Genomic DNA, 27,114 nt, shown 5'->3' with positions numbered 1-27,114 from the left:
AACACCCCCCCTTCACAAATTTAAACCCCAGTCACACAACTAAGGACTTTGCTCAGCCTCTGTGTGATGGCTCGCTTACCTCTCCTCCTGGCAGTCAGCTGGTGGCCTGATCTTCTGCCTTCTGAGTCCTCTCTTTCTGTCAGGTCCTGGCTTCATCACAGGCCTAGTGGCAGGGCACCCTGAGAACGCCACAATCTTCCGCCGTGAGGTGGCAGCAGGACCCTGGATCCGGGGCCGGTGTTCTGTTGAGAAGTGCCAGCTATCGAATAGTGCCTGGGACGAACTGCGCATGCACCCGTACGTAATAGCACAACAACTGATTTTACGATCAGCTGTTGTGTCGGCGAGACAGCAACTGTGCACAATAGCCAACTGAAGACATTTTTCTGTCAGATTGTGCCTCGCACTGCTGAGGAGTGTTCATGTAGGTGAGGGGCGGAATTTATGATGAAGGGCGCGAATGTTTTCAATAATGGCCAGTGCTGCAAATATGGGGGCAGAATTTTTAACGATGCCCAAACAAATCTGATAAACAAATCTTTATCTGCTATTCTTCCTGGTATGCCTATTAAGCTAGCTAAACGTTTAAAATTCTGCCCCCATCTTTGCAGCAGTGGCCATCCTTGAAAACATCTGCTCCCTTCATGTTAAATTCCGCCCCTCACCTACATGAACGTGCCTCGGCACAATCTGACTAAAAAATGTCTTCAGTCGGCTATTGTGCGCAGGCGCCGTCTCGTCGACAACAGCTGATTGTAAATGGGCAGATCCTCTCTCCGCTCTGCTCTCTTGGGTTTCAGCGCATTGGGCTGCAGCAGCATGCAGGGGAGAGGAGACAGAGAGAGAAAGCTCCCAGCCGCTGCCACCCACCTAGGATCGGCCCTGCCTGCGGGCCATTTGTAACCCTGCGGGCCATTTGTAACCTGTCCGCAAATGGCCCACGGGCCGTTACTTTGAGACCCCTGCTTTAATGTCTAAACCACTGGCAACAAAAGTGAGTACACCCCTAAATGAAAATGTCCAAATTGGGCCCAAATTAGCCATGTTCCCTCCGCGGTGTCATGTGACTCGTTAGTGTTACAAGGTCTCAGGTGTGAATGGGGAGCAGATGTTTTAAATTTGGTGTTATCACTCACATACTGGTCACTGAATGTTCAACATGACACCTCATGGCAAAGAACTCTCTGAGGATCGGAAAAAAAGAATGGTTGCTCTACTTAAAGATGGGCAAGGCTATAAGAAGTTTGCCAAGACCCTAAAACTAAGCTGCAGCATGATGGCCAAGACCATACAGAGGTTTAACAGAACAGGTTCCACAGATTACTGGAACCATGTCCTATGGTCTGATGAGACACCAAGATAAACCAATTTGGTTCAGATGGTGTCAACCAGGTGAGGAGTACAAAGACAAGTGTGTCTTGCCTACAGGCAAGCATTGTGGTGGGAGTGTCATGGTCTGGGGCTGCATGAGTGCTTCCGGCACTGGGGAGCTACAGTTCATTGAGGGAACCATGAATGCCAAGATGTATTGTGACATACTGAAGAAGAGCATGATCCCCTCCCTTTGGAGGCTGGGCCACAGGGCAGTATTCTAACATGATAACGACCCCAAACACACGAACAAACAAGACAAACTCATAGCTATGAGTAAGCACTTGGCATAAGTGCGAAACGCGTTAGCTGATTGCCTGTACATTTTGTCTACGGTGTTCTGTACATGGTATGATCCTGATTTTACAATAAAGCAACCTTTTTGGAGAATATTTTCCTGGTGTGCGGCTGTCCGGATTTCCTTGTTTATTCACATCATGAATCAGCATTAGCCAGCACCTGGGGCTCTTTATCTCTGGAGAGAATCATCCATTCTATACCTGGTTGGATACACACTGGTGCGGGGAAGACTCTTCTGGTGCAAGCCTACCTGTGTATCAAGATTCCAAAGAGTTCAGCACACACAACCCCTGCAATCAGTCACCATGAAGAGACACATCTCTCCTCTAATATATGGTCATTAATGAGCAAATGGATCCGCCCCAAACAGCAGGTGGAGACTCAGTCTCTCTGAAAACCTGAGTCTCCTGGAATGGCCAATCGGAGAGGTTCCCAGAGTGTGCATCGCACGGCGTCGCCCCATGACCACATCCAAGATGGTGGCACAGGCGGAGCGAGGTCATGCGTCACGCTCCCACTGACATGCATGCGCGGTAGCGTCCAAAAGCTATGACAGCTGAGGAGGGAGGGTAGAATGGAACCAAGCCCCTGCCTCATTGTGGGACATAGTGCACACGTGCGCCGTTCCCAATGTGCTGTCAGCGAAGGGTAGGACTGGATGGAAAGAGAGAGAAGTGGCACAGGGAAGGGCCACTCCACACATCCCGATTACCGAAAAAAAAAAAAAAAATGCTGAGCGGTCAGGGGGTCGGAGGGTGAACAGAGTGAAATTCATATACTATTTACTTTCAATACTTCCTTTTTACCCACAGCGACACCATCTTGGTCCCGGTTTGCCTGTCTGTGGCTCCGCGTTCAATCTTCATTGATCAGGCTTTCTCCGATTGCTTTCCTCCTTGCACTCTATTTTTTGGCAGCATCTGATCACCCTTGCTACGTTCATTGGGCCATACACATTGCTATCAGGCACGTGAGTATCTAGACAGAAAGTGGATTCCTCTCCTTACGTTCGCCATTTTGCCTTTGAGTATCTAATAGATGTACAACATATTTTTGTACTTTCTATAATTGTTACTAAATTGCATATCGGACTATCCCTGAAGGAGTCTAGTTACTCCGTAATGCAAACAGTATTTATTGACTATATCATGTGTGTTTATTACTTTCTAATCGCATCTGATGTATAATTTATGTTGGTCCAATATTCTATGTTTTTATATTTTCCCTGCATAGGACCACTATTTTTGATAATAAATAAATTTGAATCTTAAAATACGGTTTCACAATCTGTGATTTTAAAGTCCCACCCTCAGGGGAAAATTGTATTCTCATTGAATAGAGAGATGTTGGCTATTCAACAGCAGATATAGTTCACCTCCAACGTTTTGATAATATATCTCTACTCAGGAGGCAGCAGTAGGAGCCATTGGCTGTTCTCAATCAAATTCTGCGGGCAGAGAGTGCGGGGCAGGGCTGAACCATGCTGCTTATGTCAATGGACACACACAGCCCGACTTGGGAGCAAGCCCGCAGGTGCGCCACCATAGGAAGCCCCTTTAAGTAGAGGACCGAGAAGAGGGATTTAAAAAAAAAAAAAATAAAAAATAAAAAGCTTTACAAACAAATCACTTTAAAGAAGAAGTAAACCCTGATGGGTTTTAATTCCTCTTTATTCCCCTGCAAATAAAAGCATAATGGGCTAGTATGCATCACATACTAGCCCATTATGTGCCACTTACCTGTTTTCATCTTCAACCCTCATCCTTCCGGGGCCGCGGACTACGGCTCTGTGACTGGCCGAGGGGAACCGGGAGCCGAAGGTCACAGCACGGGCCCTATAGAAAGGGCACGATTGTGCCCTTTTTTATAGTGTACATGCGCCGATGACGTCAGTGCAAGCGTATATGGTAGATATTTAGGAGATATTTCCAGTACTTACAGGCAAGCCTTATTATAGGCTTACCTGTAGGTAAAAATGGTCTGTAAGGGTTTACAACCACTTTAATAAGTGTCAAAGCCACAAGATTAGTATGAGAGCCAAGTAACTAGCACAAAGATTTAGGGCTCATTCAGACGGGCGATTAGGCCCATCCCCTGTGCAGATCCGCTGGCAGGCACATCCATATCCACCTCGGAGCTGCGTGCAGGCAGCCCACATAAGTTAATGTACCCGCAGAGGCTGCATGGACAGAGAACCTCTGCACCATTGGTGTCCATACAGCCGCTAACTGTGCATCCAATTTCTATGGGCTGCCTGCACCAGCTCCAAGGTGGATGCACATGTATCTGCCAGTGACTCTTCACAGGGAATGGGCCTAATCAACCATCTGAATGAGCCCTTATAGAGCATTGTTTGCTTCTCCAGAAGAAAACCAATTAGAACAAGATTGTGCAATATAAGAAAAGGCCATCAGTTCAGTGGAACAAGGAAGGAGTACAGCAATAGTCGTATTAAACCCAAAAACTAAAAATGTAATATTGTAGCTTACCAATCCTTAGATGTGGATGGATTTTAGGTTGTTTTCTCCCTCTGCTTTCATCTGGCGATCTAGCCAGTAACACCTCCTGTATTAGAGTGCCCCCACTCTGGATGAAGGAGCACAGGGGCTCCTTTGAGCAACAGTATTGGCAGTCTGGGGGGGAAAGAGTAAGATATACTAACAGGTTTAGAAACTGTAACAAAGTGCAGCTAAACTCCAGCTCACTCTGCAGTTACAGCAAACAGTTATTTTTTTTTTACTTTTGGGATAACGGTTTAACATGAATAAATAAAAAAAGACGATCATTGTCCAAGCACCCCTGTCAGTGTTAAATAGTTTGTCTTAATACTCTAACCGCTACTTCTACCGGACAGATTGTTCTGTTAAAGTGGAACTTTAGTCAGAAAATTAAGTCCTGCTTGATCACTTCAAGCTGGCCCATTTTGCAGGTATAGCTATGTAAAACATTAAAAATAAGTGCCTATATGGTTTAAAATCCAGTAATACACTGCATCACCCTGCTCTGCACATGCTCAGTTGCTCTAAATTTTTAGGCACCGATGACTTTGTAGAGGCCGATCTGCTGACAGCCTTAAAAGTGGAATTAAACACTCCTTCCTATCCTTTACAGCCAAGGGAGCGGCTTCTGTTTGAACTGCAACTGCCATGGTGCTGCACATGTGATCAGTTGACACCAGCCATTTGACAGATTTGTTGAGGAAACAAGCAAACGTAGTTAGCAAACCTGGAATTCCAAGGATGCAACTTTTTTTGAAACTGTAAAAAAAAAAAAAAAAAAAAAAAAAAAAGAAGATGCGTTTAGTCCTGCTTTAGGATTTACTACAGTACAGTCTCTGAGCTTCAGCAAAATGGCAGCCTCCAGCAATTATGCTGGAGGCAATATACAGCACAATTATCAATGTGGAATGTATGTTCCTTGCTAAAGAGAATTTTTTTTTCTTTCAAGTTGTTAACCACTTCAATACCCTCGTATAGACATATGACGTCCACAGATGGGATCTCCCATCCTGGGTGGACGTCATATGAGGGCCTCGGGTTCCCGGCCATCTAGGGGGCACGCGCGCGCCCGCCGCGTTGCTTGGGACCCGGTGCGTGTGCCCGGCGGCCGCGATGTCCGCCCAGATCCACGTCCTGTCAGTTCAGAGGAGAGCGATCTGTGTTCCCAGTACAGCGGAACACTGATCGGTCTCCTCCCCTTGTACGTCCCCGCCCCCTACAGTTAGAAGCATTCCCTAGGAAACACATTTAACCCCTTGTGTCCCCCTAGTGGTTAAGCCCTTCACTGCCTGTCACATTTACACAGTAATCAATGCAATTTTATAGCATTGATCGCTGTATAAATGTGAATGGTCCCAAAAATGTGTCAAAAGTGCCCGATGTGTCCGCCATAATGTCGCAGTCATGAAAAAAAAAAAAAAAAAAAAAAAAAAAAAAAAAAAAAAAAAATCGCAATCACTGCTATTACTAGTTAAAAAAATTTAATTTTTTTTTTTTTTTTTAAATGTCATAAATCTATCCCGTATTTTGTAGACGCTATAACTTTTGCGCAAACCAATCAATATACGCTTATTGCGTTTTTTTTTTACCAAAAATATGTAGAAGAATACGTATCGGCCAAAACTGAGGAAAAAAATTTGTTTTTTTTTAAATTGGGATATTTATTATAGCAAAAAGTAAAAAATATTGTGTTTTTTTCAAAATTGTCGCTCTTCTTTTGTTTATAGCACAAAAAATAAAAACCGCAGAGGTGATCAAATACCACCAAAAGAAAGCTCTATTTGTGGGAAAAAAAGGACGTCAATTTTGTTTGGGTACAACGTCGCACGACCGCGCAATTGTCATTCAAAGTGCGACAGCGCTGAAAACTAAAAATTGGTCTGGGAAGGAAGGGGGTGAAAATGCCCTGTATTGAACTGGTTAAAATTCCACTTCAAAAAAACAAACACAAAAAAAAACAAACAAACAAAAACACAAAACACACACACACACACACCAGACTTCCTGGCTGGATCACCAAATGAAAATAAAGCAAGGAAAACCTAAAAAAGAAAACAAATGTAGCTATCACATCTAAGAATTGGTAATCTGCAATATAATACAGGTTTGCTTTTGGAATAAATACTGCTTAAAGAATTAGTATATATGATAGGGCGAAAAGTCTTAAATAAAGCAATAAAGATTCGCTCCACTGCAACATTTTTTGGAAGGTCCCACGCCACAGGATCTGCTCTAAGAATATGTATGCAGTCATCTAGCTAGGACATGCAGGAATATTATCAAGGCACAGTTAAAGGCATTGTACGTTTTTTAAGTGTTTTAACCAAGTATTAGGCCCTTTTCACACGAACAGACCATCTATCCATTTTTCTTCCATCTGTCAACGGACGACAATGCATTTCTATGGTCATCCGTTAACCTCCAATTTTATCAATTTTTTTTAACGTACAAGGCTACGTCAAGATCCGTGAAAACGAATATTAACTGACGTTAACAGACGATGTAAATCAACGTTCGATCATTTAAGATCCGTTTTGAAGAAATAATTCTTTTTCTTGTTTATCTGTGAACCTCAACCTATGACCCAGGCAGTAGTTGGACAATAGGAAGTACATCCCTAGTACATCCCCAAGGAGAAACATTCTTATTATTATAATACAGGATTTATATAGCGCCGACAGTTTACGCAGCGCTTCACAAAATTAGGGCAGACAGTACAAGTACAATACAATTCGAAACAGGAGGAATCAGAGGGCCCTGCTCGTTAGAGCTTACAATCTATGTAACGAACGCGGGTGTCAGATCCCTGCCCTCCTCGCTAACTTTCAACGAAGGACCGGCCAACCTCACACCACGCTGTCACTTACGTAACAATGCCACTCTCAGCTGCGCCCAGCACAAAGATTTTCCAGCTTGCGGGACCACAATCTAGGTGCGAGCAGCCTGAGAGTGATTGTCACTGGGCTAATTACACAATTAGCCCTTTAACTGCCACCACCCCCATTTAAAAGACCGAGCTGGGGGAGACTTGTAATTTTAGCAATACCAATTATAATTTTAGAATAAGCGTCTGCCACACACACTGCCACCACTGACAGGTCTGCTCAGAGTCTTACTCTACAACATGGCCAGAGATGTCTCCCAGGAGGAACTAATAAACCTGGTGCACGAAAGGCCAGGCTTGTGGGACTCAACCTGTCGGGACCACAGTGACAGAGTAAGAACACAGCAACTATGGGATAAAATCTCTAAGCTTGTGACACAAAATTGGTCCACCATGACTCCCAAACAGCGTGATCAACATGGTAAGTGTTGCCCAACTACAGCATGCTCTCTTGTCAGTGTTTTCATGTAATCATAAGATTATGGAAACATGTGAGTAATGTACTGTTCAGTCTCTCGCTGCAGCAGAGCCAAACCATGTGGCACTCTGCTTTGTATGTATTGTTATTTACCGTTTGTAGTAATACATGTGAATTTGAGGTCAGTGCACATCCTTTCTGGCCTCTCTGAAGTGTGCGCACCTTGTCCCAGAAAGAAATAATTTGTGTGTCCATTGCTGCCCTTGTTGCACACTCAAATTGTGGTGACCCAAGCATAAAAATATTGCTGTCCATCTGAATATGTTGATAGCATTCTGTGCACGTGATGTTTAATATTGTGAATAGGCAAGGGCATGCTGACTCCCCCACACAGACTATGAGGTCTAATTGGTTATAGGTTTTTTTCTTAGCCACTTTACTCAAAATCTTTACTCAAATGCTCTCTCAATGTGTCTTTACATGATTCAAAATTAAACAGAAGGTGGCGTTCTCTGAGAGACCGTTTTCGAAGAGATATGAATGAGGCAGAGTGCGTGCAAGCGGTTCCGGAGCTACCGCAAAGAAAAAAAAAAAAAAGTCAGTCTTCTTTGAAACGTTGTCCTTCCTAAGGAAAGTCATGGACGTTAGACCGTAAGTGATGTTTGGATGTTCCATCTAGAAAGTGAAAAAAGTAGGTCTCCATATAGTAAGTTTTTGTAACCAAACGTTCCTCCTTTTTACTGTAGTACATCAAACGTCTGAGTGTGAGGAGAACACTGAAAATAATGAGAGAGAAGCCGTGCAGAAAGGTGAGCAAGCCACACAAGTGGGAGAAGGCCAGTCCCAGTCTATGGATGAGACAGAACATCCGAGTGCACGTCCAAGATCTTCGCAAAGATCCGTACATGTAAGCATACTATTGATTACTAAGCTCTGATGTACACAAAGGCATCATTGCATTTCTCAATCGGCATATTATTCTCTACAGGTTAGTCATGACAGACCAACATCACAATCCTCATGGCGTGGCAAAAAGCCTGAAAATCCAGAGACGGACAAAGCCATGAAGACCTCCTTTAAAAAAAAAAAAAAAAAAAAAAAAAAAAGACAGGAGTGTAAGGATCCATTCTGTGATCCAAATAACTCAAATGCGTCCTTCCTGAGGACAATTTATCATACACTTCAAAAAACACCAGCAGAGAAGAGAGGCAGATGGAGATACATATGGGTATATATAATTATGTGGGAGGGGGTTGTATTAAAGCTGCAGAGTCAGGAATGCCATTGCCCACTATTAGCCAGTATGAACCCCCTCAGAGGTCATACCGTCAATATTCTTATGAGTCCCCATGCCTTCCGGCCCAGCCATATCTACTGCCCTCTCCACAGACCCCTGTGCGTTCATACAGCTCAAGGCACAATACCCAGAGGCCTTCTTATGCTTCCTCTGCTGCTCATGCCTCACAGGGAACATATCCTCCAAGTGTAAACACTAGCTCAAATTCTGCTGATGTTTCTCAAGCTAATAGCCAAACCAGCTCTGGTTCTTCATCCTAAACTTCTACTTCATATTCCCCATCCCCCAACTCTTTATCAGGATTTGTAAACTGGTTTTTATGTTAAACTAAAAAATGTTTTCAAAGTTTGCATATTTTATGCTTTGTTCAAACTGACCAAAAAAAAAAAAGTTGAGTGAAAAAAAAACTTTATTTTAACCTCCCTGGCGGTATGATTATTTCAGATTTTTGCGTCTCAAAGTGGTACAATTATTTTGCATAGAAATTTGGCGTTTTATATTGTAGGCCTGTAATTCTTAGCAATAACACACTTAAATCTGTCCACCAAGAGTCTAGTAGATATCCCGGGTATGATGAAGTTTGAAACACAAAAACATAAAATTCTAATATAATAAATATAAATAATTATAAAAAAAATAATAAAATAAAATTCCCCACGATTCACTATCGCTCAATTCTGCAAGTGTTCTAATTTACTATCGCTGTTTTCTAGCTGGTCTAAAACCACGTTTGACGTAAAGGGACACTTTTTGGTTGCTATGGACAATCTCCAGTTTCCAGGCAGAAAGAACAGTATCATAATACTGCATGCAGGGCACTGGACAAAGCACTGGGGACAAAAGGGATGTGAAATTATTTCATACAGTAATGTAATCTGTAAGATTACAGTGCACTGTATGTATTATGAATTTTCACCTTTTTGAATTTGCCACCAGGCTCCGCCCCCGTGCGTCGCGGCGCTCGCAGGGAACGGACCCGGCACACAGGACATCGGGGCAGAGGACAGAGCCTGCGGACACAGCGGGGGGACATCGCAGGATCCTGGGGACAAGGTAAGTAACCTGCACCAGGATCCTGAGATGTAATCCCAAGTGTGGCTCGGGGTTACCACTAATAGTACTGAAATTTAACCCTGAACCACAATCGGGAAAACCCCCAGGGAGGCTACACGAGTTATGCAGAATAATAAAACTAAAACCGTTTTGAACATATGTGCTTTTGTGTCTTTTTATGCAATCAAAACACAATGAAATAACCAAAAGTAGCAAACATAACACAAGTAGTATTTTGCGGTGCTTTTCAGGAGTTAGCGATGCACTTTTTTGAAGAAGGTCAAGAGACTCAAAAAACTGCTGCAAGAACCATTTTGAGGCGCTTTTAAAGAGCTTCTGAAGTGCTTTTCAGGCGCTTTCCACTCATTTAAAATGGAGAGGGGCGCTTTTTTTAGCTCTCCAAACATGCTCCAAAAGATGCTGCTTGCAGAAGTTTTCACCTCACGGCCAATGCAACGCCCCAGTGTGAAAGCATCCATGAATTTTAATGGGAAGCAGTTTTCATGAGCTTTTCAAGTGCTTTTTTTTAAAACGCAAAAACGCTTGAAAAACTCCTCAGTGTGAAAGGGGTCTTGGTATAGTTATATTCCCTGTGCTGTTTGTATGCCATACCTTGTGATGATGGGCTCTCATGTTGTGGCTAAAGTCAGCAATGTCATGGCTGATAGATTCCTCCATGTCCATGTATTTGTACAGTTAGCCTGTCCCTATTCGCCAAAGGAACAAGACAATTTCCTGATCCAGGTCACACAGCATCCAATACAGGCTTTGTGCCACATCCCAATTGTGGAAGTACTAGCATATAAATAAATAAATAAATAAAATAATACACATCTCATCTTCTAGTTGCACCAATGAGCATTCTGTGTGCCTGTGAATGCCTAAGAGACCCATGGATTGGGGGATGTGTAGGTTCTGCACAGGAAAATTTCAGTTACACACTACAGACAAAGGCCGTGCAATAACCTATGCAGTGCCATGCCAAATACCTCATGTTTCTACACAAACATCTGACACAGGAATGTGAAGATTTATTTTACTATAGAGCAGTGATGGCGAACCTTGGCACCCCAGATGTTTTGGAACTACATTTTCCATGATGATCATGCACTGTGCAGTGTAGTTGAGCATCATGGGAAATGTAGTTCCAAAACATCTGGGGTGCCAAGGTTCCCCATCACTGCTATAGACTGTGTACACAGCAACAAAGACACCATGAAACTACATGATCAATGCACATCTTATGAAAGTGAAAAACGCAAGGTTCATATTGCCTTTAAATAAAGGATTCCAAGTATATTGTTCCAGGGCCCTCAAATTCATAGCCTGCTCTGCTTATAAGACCCATGGGTGCTACTTTGTGATGGTAACGAGTATCTGAAAAAGCAGCACTGACAATGTTTTGCTGGCAATTAAATAAGCTCAGATTGTCTGGGTAAACTGAAAGGTTTTCTGTGCCATTTCCCCAGCCTGCTGGAGATATATGGAGGAACATTCTTCCACAAATACTAGTTTTGTCCCAAGGTTGTCAATTACTGGCAAGAAATCACGAAATATTCTATGGACATATTAAATCTCAACTCGTCTGCCTTTGGGCCAATTTACACCTGAAGCAGTTGAATGCATATAAGGCAATGGTGGATGCTGCTGCATAACACCGTTCAGCAATATTACTTGTTGGCTACGATTTATTGTTTTAACTGCCCCATTGACCTTTCTTGGGTGAATGAGCTATGGTTTCCAGTTTTTGTTCCTAGTCTACTGCTCAGCTAAATAGTTTCAGAGAATTCCAACATGTTACGATATCATCATTATCCACACCACAGATGTGGCGTTTTCCACTCTGCATCCCATACATGATTTAATAAATACAGAGGATGCTTGAAATGAGAATATCACTAGAGCCGATATTTACTTGTGTACTCTTCCTCTGCTTAAAGCGGCCATTAAACACAAAGAAATCATTTTATACAGTTTGTACTGCAACAGCAGAGTTCTGCATGCAATAAGCATAATTAAATCCCATCCAGATTCCAGTATACTGTAGCTAATTTTTCCTCCACAAACAAAACAGCAGAGATGAAGGCAACATTTTTTTTACAGCTGTGAATACAGACAGCAAACTGAGCTATAATCTGTAAATTTCCAACCCAGAGAACAGCTATCCCAGGTTTTTTCCCCCCATCTCTCAATAGTATACAGTAGGTATAAACCCCCTGGGATCTCAAGATTCTTAAGAGCTATATTAACCACTTGAAGACCCAAGCCTTTTCTGGCACTTTGTTTACAAGTTTAAATCAGTATTTTTGCTAGAAAATTAATAAAAACCCCAGATAATAAATATTAGGGGTGCACCAAATGGAAATTTTGGTGCGGAAACAAAAAATGCAGGATGAAAAAAAAAAAAAAAAAAAAAAAAAAAAAAATCGTAACCGAAAATTACAGTTTAACCACTTGCGGATTAGCCGCCGCAGTTTTACTGAGGCAAGTTGGCTCGGCAAATCGACATTACCTTATGTCGCTTTTCCTCTAGTCCAATACGGGCGCGCCCAGAGCCGACGCGAATGCTCGGCGGGCGCGATGACCGTGGCACCCGCGATCGCTCGTGACAGAGCGAGAACCGGGATCTGTGTGTGTAAACACACAAATTCCAGTTCATTCAGGGGAGTAGAGACAGATTGTGTGTTCATACTGAGTATGAACACCAATCTCTCTCCTCCCCTAGTCAGTCCCATCCCCCCTACAGTTAGAACACAGTTAACCCCTTGATCGACCCCTAGTGTTAACCCATTCCCTGCCAGTGACATTTATACAGTAATCAGTGCATTTTTATAGCACTGATCACTGTCTAAATTGTCAATGGTCCCAAAAATGTGTCAAAAGTGGCCAATTTGTCAGCCACAATATCGCAGTCCCGAAATATTATAATTATATATATATATATTTTTTTTTTATTAATAAATAATGGCATAAATCTATCCCCATTTTGTTGACACTATAACTTTGGCGCAAACCAATCAATATATGCTTATTGTGATTTTTTTTTTTTACCAAAAATATGTAGAAGAATACACATCGGCCTAAACTGAGGAAAAAAATTGTTTTTTTGAAAAAAAAAATTTGGGATATTATAGCAAAAAGTAAGAGATCGTGTTTTTTTTTTAAAAATTGTCACTCTTCTTTTGTTTATAGCGCAAAAAAGAAAAACCGCAGAGGTGATAAAATACCACCAAAAGAAAGCTCTATTTGTAGGGAAAAAAAGGATGTCAATTTTGTTTGGGTTAAATCTTCCAGGGTTTAAGTAGTAAAAAATTATAAAATATATATATATTTTTTTTTTTTTTTAATTCGACTTTTTAATTAATATTATCAATTTAAATTAATATGAATTTCTGGCACCTTTAGTGCAAGGAAGGTCAAGAAAAATGCAGTCTCTAACCATCTCTTGCTTAAACACACTGCTAATAGTATTAGCAAAATTTCCATTTGGTGCACCTCTAGCAGATATGATACAGGAGATAGAGACGGCGAGGGAGGAGAGCGCGCGTGAGAGAGACAGCGCGAGCGAGAGAGCGCGAGCGAGCAATTTAGTTCACGCCGTTTTTCAAACACAAGAAAAAAAAAATACACATTAAAAAAAAGGAGAAGTACAGCCACAGCTCATTTGGCTGTACTTCTCCTATGGATCACATGAGTGCAGTTTGTTTTGCACTCCTGTGACCCAATATCAGCAGAGAATGGGCTGAAGTCCGCTCTCAGCGGATGTCACAGAAGTCGGTCCAGGCGCCACGTCATCATGACAATAGTGTCTGGATCTGCCAGGTGCCTGGACCCACACCTGGCTCAGCCTCTCAGTGAGCCGCTGAGAGCCTGAGCCAGCCGCCCCCTCCACAGCACAGAGCTCAAATGAGCGAGGAGGGGGCAGAGCAGAGAGCTGTGACTGACCGTCAGCAGCTCTCTCCTCGGGGAGCTATCAGAACCGAGCGATCAGCGGTGTTCGATCGCTCAGTTCTCAGTGCAGAGGCGCCGGGGGGACAGATGCAGCATTGAACCGATACTGCATCCACCTAGGAAAGTATGATTCAGGGAAAAAAAGAAACCCAATTTTTATGTAAAATATGAAAGATGTTACGTAGAGTAAATAGATACTCAACATGCCACGCTTTAAAAATTGCGCACACTCGTGGAATGGCGCCAAAAATCGGTACCTAAATATCTCTATAGGCGATGCTTTAAATTTTTTTTTTTTTTTTTTTTTTTTTACAGATTAGCATTTTAGAGTTATAGGGGAGGTCTAGTGCTAGAAATATTGCTCTCACTCTAATGTTCGTGGCGATACCTCACGTGTGGTTTGAATGTCGTTTGCATATGCGGGCACAACCTACGTACGCATGTGCTTTAAAAAAAATTTTTTTTTATCAATTGTTTATTTTATATTTTTTGATTTTTACACTTTCCCTTTAATTTTTTACTTTTTGATCACTTTTATTCCTATTACAAGAAATGTAAACATTCCTTGTAATAGGAATAGGGCATGACAGCGCCTCTTTATGGAGAGATTCCCAGATCTCTCCTCTATTCTGGAAAGCTCTATGGTAAACTTCGGGTTCATGCTCCGGATCGCCGAATGCAGGAAACCGGAGAAACACCAGAGGGCAGCGGGACAGAGCATGGAAAAGCAATCAAGTGGTGACAGGATTGTTTTTACTAAGAAGAGAATCGCTTGCTGAAAACAAAAGATTCAGATATCACCACTTCAAGTCCCTGACATCATATGATGGCGACCCAGGGGAAGTGGTTAAATGGAGATTTTAAAATCAAAAAACACCATAGAGCCATGAAGCAATCTTAGGCCCACTTTTTCTTTTTTTTTTTTTAACACATTAGAAATTAGAAGCATTATTGTCTATGGAATAATGGACACAGCTGAGGAAAGATCAGCGGTCGGGAAGCCTCGGATACTCAGTGCGGCGGTGGGGGCAGTTACAAGCACGTTCACGGAGTATGTCCATTCATAACGGAACATCATAAACTGTGTTTATGATGCTTCAGTTTATGAATGAACAGGAGCCTCTGTCTTCTGTCCATTCATCTTCAGTGCAGCTGAGGCTGCGGAGAAAGGGACTGGGGAATCTGTGTCCTTAGTACCTTCCCCTGTCTCATAGGGGAGGTGTTTAGACCCCTGATATCTCACCAAAGTCCCCCCCCCCCCCCCCCCTCCAACAGGGTTGCTAAAATAAAAAAAAAGTATCGGTACTTGTACTCGGTCTTAAAAAAGAAAAAGTGGTATCGGTGCAATAACCATAAATGTGAATGTACTATCGGGATTTTATGTGCTAGACCATAGCAAAAAAAAATACAGCTGTTCTGTGAAGCCCTCAGGAGGTTTGAAATTAAAATGTGAATGCTATACTCAGCGCTGCTCCAAGGAACGATAAACAGTATATGATGATAACGTGCCTACATAAATATAATCAATATCATAGTGTTAATTAACAATTTAAAGTGCTCAGTGCAATCATATAAAGTCCATCCATATAGTCATATGGTGTGTTGAACTTGTGCAACTTATACAGTTGGTTTAGATCGTGGTGACACTCCGTGCTCCCCTCCTGGGTCCCCACTCACCAACAATAATCTTTAAATGCGCCTGATGTTAAGATTGAAATATCACCTCCCGTCAATGACTAGGACTGCTGGGTATATTCTGTGTGTTGGTGAAAACATCACCTTTCTTCCACCGATATTAACCACTTGCCGACCAGCCGCCGTTGTCATACTGCGGCAGGTCGGTATGATCCCGCAAACAGTCATAGCTATACATTGGTCCCTTTTAAGTGGGGTAGCGGGCGAGCGCCCGCTGCACAGTGGTGGTGATAGAGTCAACAAAAAAAATTGACTGTGGCAGAGGTTCACCTTCCAGCAGGGCAACGACCCTAAACATACAGTCAGAGCTACAATGGAATGTTTTAGATCAGTGGTTCTCAACCTTGACCCCTTGATAAAATTTCCCAAGTTGTGGGGACCCCTAACAGTAAAATTGTTTTCGTAGCGTGGTTTGTCAGCACCCAAGGCAAGACAGGTAATTTGCGCCCCTAACCCACAGGCATTTAGCACTCCGAGTCCCTTCCACTCGTACAATATTAAAACTCCTTATGGTACATTTTAGGATGTACCACTCTGTGTTCTCCTTTCTTTCCCTTTTATCTCTCTCTATCCTAATTTACTCCGCCCCCTCATCTCTCACTCTAGCAGTTTTTCTTGTTCTTTCTCTCCCTTTTTCTTTGTTCCTCCACCTCTTTTCCTCTCCCTTCCATGTATTCAACCAACTTAGGTGCTCTTGATCAAGGTCATCTGCTGATCTGAGAACTGTAGTGGGGACTTTTAATGGCAACTATAATCACAGATAGTGTTACTCACTGTGTCTCCAGTTCTGCGGTGTCTCACAGCACTGACACCTATGCCGAAATCAGGAGATGGGGTCTCCTCCAACCCCTCCCACTACACATTCCTCACCAGTCAGCTGACCTCTAGTCTCTGCCCCCCAGCCATGGCGTGAACTGAATGGGCGTTTGCGGGCTCCAGGAACAGCCCAGCTTGGCAGCCGCGAAAAAGGTTGGGAGAGCAGGCTTCAGGAACAGCCCAGAATTCGGTAACCCCTGGCAAGTCATCATTCGACCCCCAGGTTGAGAACCACTGGTTTAGATCAAAGCATATTCATGTGTTAGAATGGCCCAGTCAAAGTACAGACTTGAAAATTGCTGTTCACAGACGCTCTTCATCCAATCTGACAGAGCTTGAGCTATTTTGCAAAGAAGGAGAATGAGCAAAAATGTCACTCTATATGTGTACAAAGCTGGTAGAGACATCCCCAAGAAGACTAGCAGCTGTAATAACAGCGAAAGGTGGTTCAACAAAGTATTGACTCAGGGGGGCTAAATACACATGCACGCCACACTTTTCAGATATTTGTAAAAAAAAAAAAAAATAATGTTGAAAACCATTTTATCATTTTCCCTTCACTTCACAATTACGTGCCACTTTGTGTTGGTCTATCACATAAAATACATTTACGGTTGTAACATTACAAAATGTGGAAAATTGCAAGGGGTATGAATACTTTTAAGGCACTGTACACACATTGCGGCTTTGAAGTGGTTTACTGGGGTTATAGCTGAAACTATCAGCCGTAACTCCAGTATTTTTTTTTTTCAGCCGGTAGCTGGCTCTCATGAAAGCAGTCCGAGCGTCTCATGAGCTGCTGTACACACCTCCCCAGAGGCAAAGAGTAGTTTGTCTTTGACTGCCTCTATAGAGCCTTGAAGGACTGGAGAGGTCATCATGTCACTTCTGGTCCAGGGTGGAAGCAAACTATTTATTTAAAAGCTTTTTCGCTTAGCGGAGGCGCTCGTGTGAAAGAGGCCTAAAAGTGTGCAAAAAAAAAAATATATAATATATACTTTTTTTTTAACATATACATACACACACACACACACACACACACACACATACATATATATATTATTGTAAAAATATAATAAAGAAAATTTTTTAAACACGCCATACAAAACCTGCTCACACAAAGAAGCGAACGCACACGCAAGTCACGCACGCATATGTAAACCGTATTCGCACCACACATGTGAGGTACTGCTGCGAAAATTAGAGCGAGAGCAATAATTCTAGCGCTAGACCTCCACTATAACTCTAAACAGGTAACATGTAAAAAAAAAAAAAAATTTAAGCGTTGATTTTTAAGTACCGTAGTTTGTCGCCATGCCACGAGAATGTGCAATTTTAAAGCGGGACATGTTAGGTATCTATATACTCAGCATAACACCATCAGGGTTAAAGTAGTTGTAAACCTCAGACATGAAATATGAACAAAGCATAACCGTCTATGTGTACTTGTCTCAATTAAAAAGCACTCAGTGTCCTTTCTGTCTGCTGCTTCATTCCTCTGCTATCAGCATGAGTCACTTCTGACAAGTTTTCCTGACACCAAGAGAAAAAAGGGGAGGGATCTTCAGCAGATTGACAGCCCCAGTTCTGTTCCTGTGTGAAAGGAGTGTTTCTCTTCCCTCCAATCAGCTCTCCTCACTGAGCTCTGCAGTGTGTAACTTCAGCTCCCCACCCCCATTTTTCTTTACTCTGTCAAGCTTATACATTCAGCACTTTAAAAAGTAATGTAGAGAAGACTACAGAGAGACAGATACAACTTATATAGGAGGATTTGTTTCATCTCCATGGATCACCTGGAGATACACCCAGTGCATGGTCTACGTAAGGGTTTACAGCCACGTTAAGATTAAAAAAAAAAAAAAAAAAACAATCGCTGCTAAAGCTTTAACCATTTCCTACTCTATAAGAAATAACAAAAAAAAGTTTTGGCTTTATATACATTTTATTTTACAGTACCATTGAGACTTGCTGCTTTATTTTCATATAACAGTGAAATACCTGAACCAATACCAATTCTATGTATGTGTAAACTCATTGCCTCTAATTTAATAAGGCAAAGAGCAATATGCAGGCAAAATAACTTACAAAGCTCTTTATGAAACCACCGAAAGTCAGTTAGCTGCAAGTGGATACTGAGCTGTTGCCTCACACACGGGAAGGCTAAAGAATACTCAAGTCTTCAGTGAACAGAATCAGCTGTTTACATTTCCTAAATTTCTTGCTGAGCTTGCCTGTTTTCTCAAGTGTGGTGATAATTACAACACTCTAAGTACAGTCTCTAATCTATGACCTCTCTCTGATTAGTTAAACCTCAGATGAGTAAGGTGTTTATGTATAACACACTGGGGGTGACTCAGAATCCTATGCAGCTGTGCATGGTAGTCAATCATCTTCTAACTTCAGCTTGTTCAATTAAGCTTTGGAAATAAAACCTAGAAGCCGATTGGTTACTATGCAGAGCTGCACCAGATTTTGCACTCTCCGCTTTTAGTAGATAACCCCTATTGCTCTACACCATTAGGAGACGTTTATACTTGTGCCTTGAGGGCACACGCGCTAAGGCCGGCCATACACGGTTCGATTCTCAGCAGGAACCAGGCAGAGATTCAAAAGGTTAATGGGCAGACAACGTACAATGTTGATCAATCAACTTGGGTACAACCAGCCTGCTGGAATCTCCTATGATTATTGCTAGTGGCTGCTATAGCTGCCTTAACTTGACGCATAGTGTGAATGGTCTCTGAAGGCTCATGTATATAGGCTTACGTTTGTGTCTTAGCTATTTTCTACCCCATACAAGTCAATGTGAATGCAAAAAGCAACTTAGTGCAACTCTTAGAGCAACTGGGGGTACAGAAACAAAGCAGCTCAACTGCAAATCAAACATCTCAGAAGCACCTGATTGCATTTAAGGCACTTCTGAAACCCAGCAACACAATCCTTTACTATGCAGAAGAAAAAGTGCCAGGGAGATTCATCACCTCAAATGACAGCTTTTTATAATCAAGCTGAATTAGTATGTTTGTACTCCAATGTAGCTAAACATTCACAGCCAGTCGTGAAACCTAGAATTACACATACTGGGAAGGTTCCACAACACCTGAGACAGGAAATGGCAATGTTAAAAGGCTTTGTACTATCTGGAAGGGGACCTGCATCACAAGACTGACTGAATAGAATCACAATTTCTTTGGCAGATACCATATATTTATTTTAAAGTGATTGTAAAGGCAAGGGTTTTGCACAGAGCGGCCCGATCCTCATTCTCTGGGCTCTTGGCACCTCCTTTCCACCGTGTGCCCCCACGGAGAGCCGCATTCAATGGGGGCTGTCGTGCGGGTGCGCTCCCAAGTCCTGCTGCTGCGTCCATTGACACAAACAGCAGGACTCGGCCCGCCTCGACTCCCGTGTCACTGGATTAGATTGACAGCAGCTATCCAATGAGGACCCAAGACAGTGGCTGAAGCTGCTGGGCTTGTTCTTGTCACTGGAATGGTCGGGTTCAGGTAAGTAAAAGGGTGGCTCGGGGGGGGGGGGGGGGGGCTGCACCACGGAAGGTTTTTAACATTAAATGAATAGAATGCATTAAGGTGAAAAACCTAGAGACATTACAACTCCTTTAAGTGTAGATTTGGTTAGTTCAGATTGCACTATACCACCTGCTCCTTGAGTTCCCTGAAAATGTTGGTTGACTTCTAGTCGTCATACTGGAATTCAGAAGGTAAGAATGAAACTCCTCTATTGATCTGTACTCACTGACTGGATACCATGTAACTGTACCTCATTGCTGCGTGAGCACTATTTGCTCCTTTAATGCTATATACGTATGTCTGTTTGTATGTAAACAATTAAAGAAAAAAAAAAAAGTAATTTTGGTAAACTCAAACACCTAAAAGAGAACTAGTTTCCAACCAGCACTTATAATAAGCCGAGTCTACGCTTCATTTGTTAGAATATAAAAACATACCCTTAGGCCCTTTTAACATGGGCAGTGTCCAGTCCCACATATGTGAAAAGACCCCCTGCTGAAAACAAAACAGAAGTCACTTCTCTGACAGCCACGTCCATTCAGTTTTGTACTGTAGGAACTTTCTGGACCCATATTTCATCTAAGGCTGACAGATGTAAACAGACTTGTGCCCGTTTACATCAGACTACCTCCGATCAGTAACATTTAAACTCAGTAAAAACAAAACAAAAAAAAAAAAAAAAAAAAAAAAAAAAGGAGGCAGATTTTTTTTTTTTTGACCTAGCCATACATAGATAATTGGATGAAAAGGGACATATATATTTACATGGGGAATCCAATCAGGTCTGCCTAAAAATGACAGGCAGACCCGGTAGCACTTCTCATGTGAACAGGGTTTCCTGTGTCATAAATAAGATGGAGCGCTTTAGGGTCCATCTGCACCACCCACACCAGTTTCTATTTCTGAGTGACAGTGCAGATGGTAATGAAGGGACGAGAGACACAACTAGATCAACAGTTGGAGAGGAATGTGATTGGCCTCAGCCTGGCGCTCCACCTAAGCCACGCCCTCTGATGCATTTCACTCTGCTCTTTATGACTAAACCCTGGTGGATGGGGTGCATTCAATATTGCCAAAACGTCACAAAATAATGCTGAATCAATAAAAGTGAAAGAAAAAAAAAAACACACACAATTGTGTATATAAACAAAGATGAAAAGAAAAAACCCCACAAAAAAACAAGTCCTTTGTGTTTAGCAATACAGTTCAATAATTGTGCTCTTAATATCCTTCATCCCATCCACTGTGCTATTGTATAGGGGATTCTAAAATTCATAATCCAGTGCTCCACCGCTAGTGTTACTAAGAATGCGCTCACCAGTGCCCTAAGGCCACCAGGACCAATCAAGTCTTTAGTGTTATTTTATATGCTCTTGCATCTAAAAATGCCCAGACCGGCACCAGCTTGATTAGCATATCTGGATACACAGAAACCCAATGCTCCGAGCTTGTGCCGGTCTGGGCATTTTTATATATATGCAAGAGCATAAATTGTGGGATGGAATTTTAAAAAGGCACTTTAATAAACAGTGTTGCACAATCATTTTGTAATTTTTTATTTATAGAGGATTGATGCTCATCTATTGACGGGAGAACTCGTTTTTGGAGGAGGCTATGTAGAGTGTTTAAGGAAGAAGTAATGTTGGTTTCGAACTTTGTGGGCCAAAAATAACGCTCAGACCACTTTCACACTAAGGCGCTTTACAGGCATTTTAGCGCTAAAATTAGCACATGCAAAGCTCCTCTACTGTGACTCCAGTGAGAGACCCCGAGTGCTTTCACACTGGAGTGCTGCGCTTGTGGGACATTAAAAAAAGTCCTGCAAGCAGCATCTTTGGGGCGCTCCTAAAATGCCCTGTCCATTGGAATCAATGGGCAGCGCTTAGCCAGCGACGCTTTGAACCCCTTCAGGGGGGTTTAAAGCGCAGCTTAAACAGCAGTAAAGCGCCGCTAAAACTATAGGCGCTTTACCACTACCGCCCCCACCGCCTCAGTGTGAAAGTCCCCTAAAGGCTTGATTGGTCCTGGTGGCCTTAGGGCTCTGGTGAGCGCATTCTTAAGCTGGCCATACACCTATAGATTATCTGCAGATTTTCTATGGTTAGATGGAAAAAGTGCAACAGATTTCTCCATGTTCGCTAAACTGTGTGGATGGAGGAATCTCCCACTTTTTCCATCTAACCATAGAAAATCTGCAGATAATCTATAGGTGTATGGCCAGCTTTAGTAACACTAGCGGTGGAGCACTGGATTATGCATTTTTTAGAATCCCCTATACAATAGCACAGTGGATGGGATGAAGGATATTAAGGGCACAATTATTGAACTGTATTGCTAAACACAAAGGACTTGTTTTTTTGTGTTTTCTTAAATTTGTTTGAGTAAGAACAACGTTGTCCCCTTTCGGATGTACGCTCCTATGGATCAGCAAACTTAAAGCCCACATGAAGACACACAAAACACGCCCACACATTCTGCCAGGCCCCTCCCATCTCATAGATAGATAGATAGATAGATAGAGTAATTGTTTTCACTGTTATTTATTCAGCATTAATTTTTTTTCTGACACAGGTGTTCACTTTTCAAGATGTTATTTATGAAATTTGGAAATATTGAATCCAAACATTTGTTGACATAGATCACGAATGCACGTTTGGAGGAGTAGCGCCTACTTTACTTGTTTGGTGTCTTTTACACTTAAAGGAGCAGCTGTCACTAAGGATAGGTTTTTCTCATAAGCGTATACAAGGTTGGCGCCATTTATATAAAGTTAAAAAATAGTTAAAAATGTAAGTTTACCCTCCCTAGATTGTGTCGAAGATATCCTTTTCTCGGTACAAACTTTTCATTCCTGACCATGTTGCTAGTAAGGGACTTTCTGTCCCAGGGTGACAAAACTCAGTATGTGTCTGAGTAAGAACAACGTTGTCCCCTCTCGATGTACGCTTCTATGGATCAGCAAACTTATAGCCCACATGAAGACACACAACACGTCTGCACATTCTGCCAGGGCCCCCTCCCATCTCTGATAGTGCAATGCATGCCTGTGCTTTAGGCTGCAAGGCATCATGGGACCTGTAGTCCTGACTGAACTTGCTATGTCGTTGTCAGGAGGTGCCTATTCTGGAAATGGCCGCTGGGACCCACAGGGCTGTACACAGGACATGGCTCTGAAGCCCAGTAAAAGAGGTTTACAAAAGTACAATTTGTAACTGTATAATACAGGTTCTCTTCGGTAGATGATCACAAATAAAATCAATAGGCTACAGTGGAAGTTTTCATAGAAGGTTTTCTTGTACTTTAATGGGAACACATATTTAAATGCCAGGTTTGTGCGTTATATTTTTGGTTTGCGTCAATTCTACTTCTGCTATACCGAGGTGTGACTTCACATAAAAACACAATGGTGTGGTGAATACCTGCAAATCATTTAAAGTGGGACTTAGCCTGGAATTGAAAAACTTGTGTATAGAAAGGATTTTATTGCAGATGTGAAATACAAACCCTGCAATTGAGGCTTCTCACCTTTCTCCTCACAAGATTCTTTAGGGCTCATTCACAAAGACGCTGGGACCAGTACACCACACAGGAGCCATTTCTGCATCTAAAAGCAGCTTTTGTTAAAGCAGAGCTTGACTGCCTCCCCCCTCCACTGCCACATTTGACACTTTTGGGGGGGTGGGTACCCTCTCCCCCTTCCGGCTCAGATCACCGCAGCAAACTGAGCTGGAAATTGCCCCCCCCCCCCTTCTGTGACACTTCATAGATCCCAGAAGACCACGGTCCATTCACAAAGTGCAGTGTGCTTCACACATGCGCAGCAGGAAAGCGGCCCTTAGTCAGGATGGCGGCACCAGGACCCAAGAGCTGTTTAAATAATAGGTTTGGGTAAGGACACTGCTGGTTGCCTGGACAGGTAAGTGCCCCAATATTAAAAGTCAGCAGCTACAGACGTTTATTTTTTTTCTGAAGCAGCCTGGAGCTCCTCCTACTTGCTGACCAGCTGCCGTAGTTATACGGCGGCAGGTTGGCTCCCCTGCATGAATCACTGAAGCTGTACGGCGGCGGCGGCTTTAAAGGCTATAGGGGTACCCGCGTGCCGCCAGAGCCGATGCGCATGGCCGGCGGCCAGGATGTCCGCCAGCCACCCCTGATCGCGCCTCAGAGAGCCAGAATGGGGATCTCTCAATATAAAACAGACAGATCCCCGTTCTGACAGGGGAGTAGAGAGAAATCTGCTGTTCCTAGTGATCAGGAACAGCAATCTCTACTCCCAGTCAGTCCACTCCCCCCCACAGTTAGAAACACCTCCTAGGGAACACTAAACCCATGATCATCCCCTAGTGTTAACCCCTTCCATGCCGGTGACATTTATACTGTAATCAGTGGCTATTTTTAGCTCCGATCCCTGTAAAACTGTGAATGGTCTCAACAAAAAGTGTCAAAAGTGTCCGATCTGTCCGCCACAATGTCACAGTCCCACTAAAAATCGTAGATCACCGCCATTACTAGTAAAAAAAAAAAAAAAATAATAATAATAAAAATGCCATAAATCTATCCCCTATTTTGTAGACACTATAACTTTTGCGCAAACCAATCAATATACACTTATTGCGAACAGAAGAATACATATTGGCCTAAACTGATGAAGAAATGTCTTTTTTTTAAATTTTTGGGGATATTTATTATAGCAAAAAGTAGAAAATAGTGTTTTGTTTTTTTTTCAAAATTGTCGCTCATTTTTTGTTTATAGCACAAAAAATAAAAACCGTAGAGGTGATCAAATACCACCAAAAGAAAGCTCTATTTGTGGGAAAAAGGATGTCAATTTTTTTGGGGGGGTACAGCATTGCATGACCGCGCAAGTGGGGGGAGGGGCCTCACATTACAGAGTGGGGGGGAGGGGGCTTCACATTACAGAGTGGGGGGGAGGAGGGGTCTTCACATTACAGAGTGGGGGGGAGGGGGCCTTCACATTACAGAGTGGGGGGGAGGGGGCCTTCACATTACAGAGTGGGGGGGAGGGCTTCACATTACAGAGTGGGGGGGAGGGGCCTTCACATTACAGAGTGGGGGGGGAGGGGGCTTCACATTACAGAGTGGGGGGGGAGGGGGCTTCACATTACAGAGAGGGGGGGTGGGAGGGGGCTTCACATTACAGAGAGGGGGGGTGGGAGGGGGCTTCACATTACAGAGAGGGGGGGTGGGAGGGGGCTTCACATTACAGAGTGGGGGGGGAGGGGGCTTCACATTACAGAGTGGGGGGGGAGGGAGGGGGCTTCACATTACAGAGTGGGGGGGGGAGGGGGCTTCACATTACAGAGTTGGGGGGGAGGGGGCTTCACATTACAGAGTTGGGGGGGAGGGGGCTTCACATTACAGAGTGGGGGGGGAGGGGGCTTCATATTACAGAGCGGGGGGGGAGGGAGGGGGCCTCACATTACAGAGCGGGGGGGGAGGGAGGGGGCCTCACATTACAGAGCGGGGGGGAGGGCCTCACATTACAGAGCGGGGGGGAGGGCCTCACATTACAGAGCGGGGGGGAGGGGCCTCACATTACAGAGTGGGGGAGGGGCTCACATTACAGAGTGGGGGGGAGGGGGCTTCACATTACAGAGTGGGGGGGAGGAGGGGTCTTCACATTACAGAGTGGGGGGGAGGGGGCCTTCACATTACAGAGTGGGGGGGAGGGGGCCTTCACATTACAGAGTGGGGGGGAGGGCTTCACATTACAGAGTGGGGGGGAGGGGCCTTCACATTACAGAGTGGGGGGGGAGGGGGCTTCACATTACAGAGTGGGGGGGGAGGGGGCTTCACATTACAGAGAGGGGGGGTGGGAGGGGGCTTCACATTACAGAGAGGGGGGGTGGGAGGGGGCTTCACATTACAGAGAGGGGGGGTGGGAGGGGGCTTCACATTACAGAGTGGGGGGGGAGGGGGCTTCACATTACAGAGTGGGGGGGGAGGGAGGGGGCTTCACATTACAGAGAGGGGGGGTGGGAGGGGGCTTCACATTACAGAGTGGGGGGGGAGGGGGCTTCACATTACAGAGTGGGGGGGGAGGGAGGGGGCTTCACATTACAGAGTGGGGGGGGGAGGGGGCTTCACATTACAGAGTTGGGGGGGAGGGGGCTTCACATTACAGAGTTGGGGGGGAGGGGGCTTCACATTACAGAGTGGGGGGGGAGGGGGCTTCATATTACAGAGCGGGGGGGGAGGGAGGGGGCCTCACATTACAGAGCGGGGGGGGAGGGAGGGGGCCTCACATTACAGAGCGGGGGGGAGGGCCTCACATTACAGAGCGGGGGGGAGGGCCTCACATTACAGAGCGGGGGGGAGGGGCCTCACATTACAGAGCGGGGGGGAGGGGCTCACATTACAGAGTGGGGGAGGGGCCTCACATTACAGCGGGGGGGAGGGGCCTCACATTACAGAGTGGGGGAGGGGCCTCACATTACAGAGTGGGGGAGGGGCCTCACATTACAGAGTGGGGGAGGGGCCTCACATTACAGAGTGGGGGGGGCTCACATCAGCTCCCACACACCTGGCAGACAATAGCAGTGTATATAGAGACTAGCCCCCAGAAGAAGACTGATAGAGAAGGGCTGGCACAGTCCCCCATGACAGGAGCTGTCCCTATACTAGTGTGATATGAAGGCCCCACACATACCTTCCAGATACTTCCTCCGCAGACTCCGGTGTACACTCTTCACCACCCCGGACAGCTTCTCCTGCTCTCTCTTTATGTCCCTGACATTGGGCACCGACATGGGAGCCGTGCACTCCTCTTCTCTCTGCCCCTCACAGCTCACACTCCTACACTGCTCCATTGCTCTTCCCCGGCTACAAACAACAGCCATCCACACCCCCTTCACTTCTACAGACCAGGCCAACAACAGGCGCGTCATCAGGAAGCGGGCTCCTCATTGGAGGAACATCGAGTGTAGGCAACCCCGGCATCCCTCCGCCTGTGCTCCAATCAACACAGAGCCCCGCCCCCATAACGGAAGGTACAGACCTCTGAGATTTACTCCGCTCTGTCGTCCAATCATTCGAATCCCTTCATTTTTAACCACTTGCCTACCGGGCACTTTAACCCCCTTCCTGCCCAGGCCAGCTTTCAGTGCTGTCTCACATTGGATGTCAATTACTCAGTCAACACAATGGCAGCTGTTGCTCAATTTTTTTTTTTTGGGGGGGGGGGTGCGCAAAAAATTTTGAAAAAAAATCATCAAACGCTGCCACTGTGCCATCGATTGCAACCACTGTGCCCTCAAACGCTGCCTGTGTGCCCATCATGT

At 44.1% G+C, this 27,114-nt stretch overlaps 1 protein-coding gene across 2 annotated transcripts in view; it reads right to left on the bottom strand.

Moving 5' to 3' along the window:
• SAMTOR (S-adenosylmethionine sensor upstream of mTORC1) overlaps positions 1-26,761 on the bottom strand; it is an 82,664-nt gene extending 55,903 nt beyond the window's left edge. The window contains exons 1-2 of one of the 2 annotated variants that reach the window (XM_073619885.1): positions 26,484-26,761; positions 4,161-4,304 (exon numbers count right to left, since the gene is read on the bottom strand). In XM_073619885.1, coding sequence (XP_073475986.1) covers positions 4,161-4,304; positions 26,484-26,721 — 382 coding nt within the window. In that variant the 5' untranslated portion in view covers positions 26,722-26,761. The remainder of the gene's footprint in view (positions 1-4,160; positions 4,305-26,483) is intronic. The other variant, XM_073619886.1, reaches the window with a different exon arrangement.
• Positions 26,762-27,114: the final 353 nt, after the last annotated feature.

The sequence above is a fragment of the Aquarana catesbeiana genome, linkage group LG03 (genome assembly GCF_042186555.1).
Source record: "Aquarana catesbeiana isolate 2022-GZ linkage group LG03, ASM4218655v1, whole genome shotgun sequence".
NCBI lineage: Eukaryota > Metazoa > Chordata > Amphibia > Anura > Ranidae > Aquarana > Aquarana catesbeiana.
This window is presented reverse-complemented; position numbering and strand designations above follow the sequence as displayed.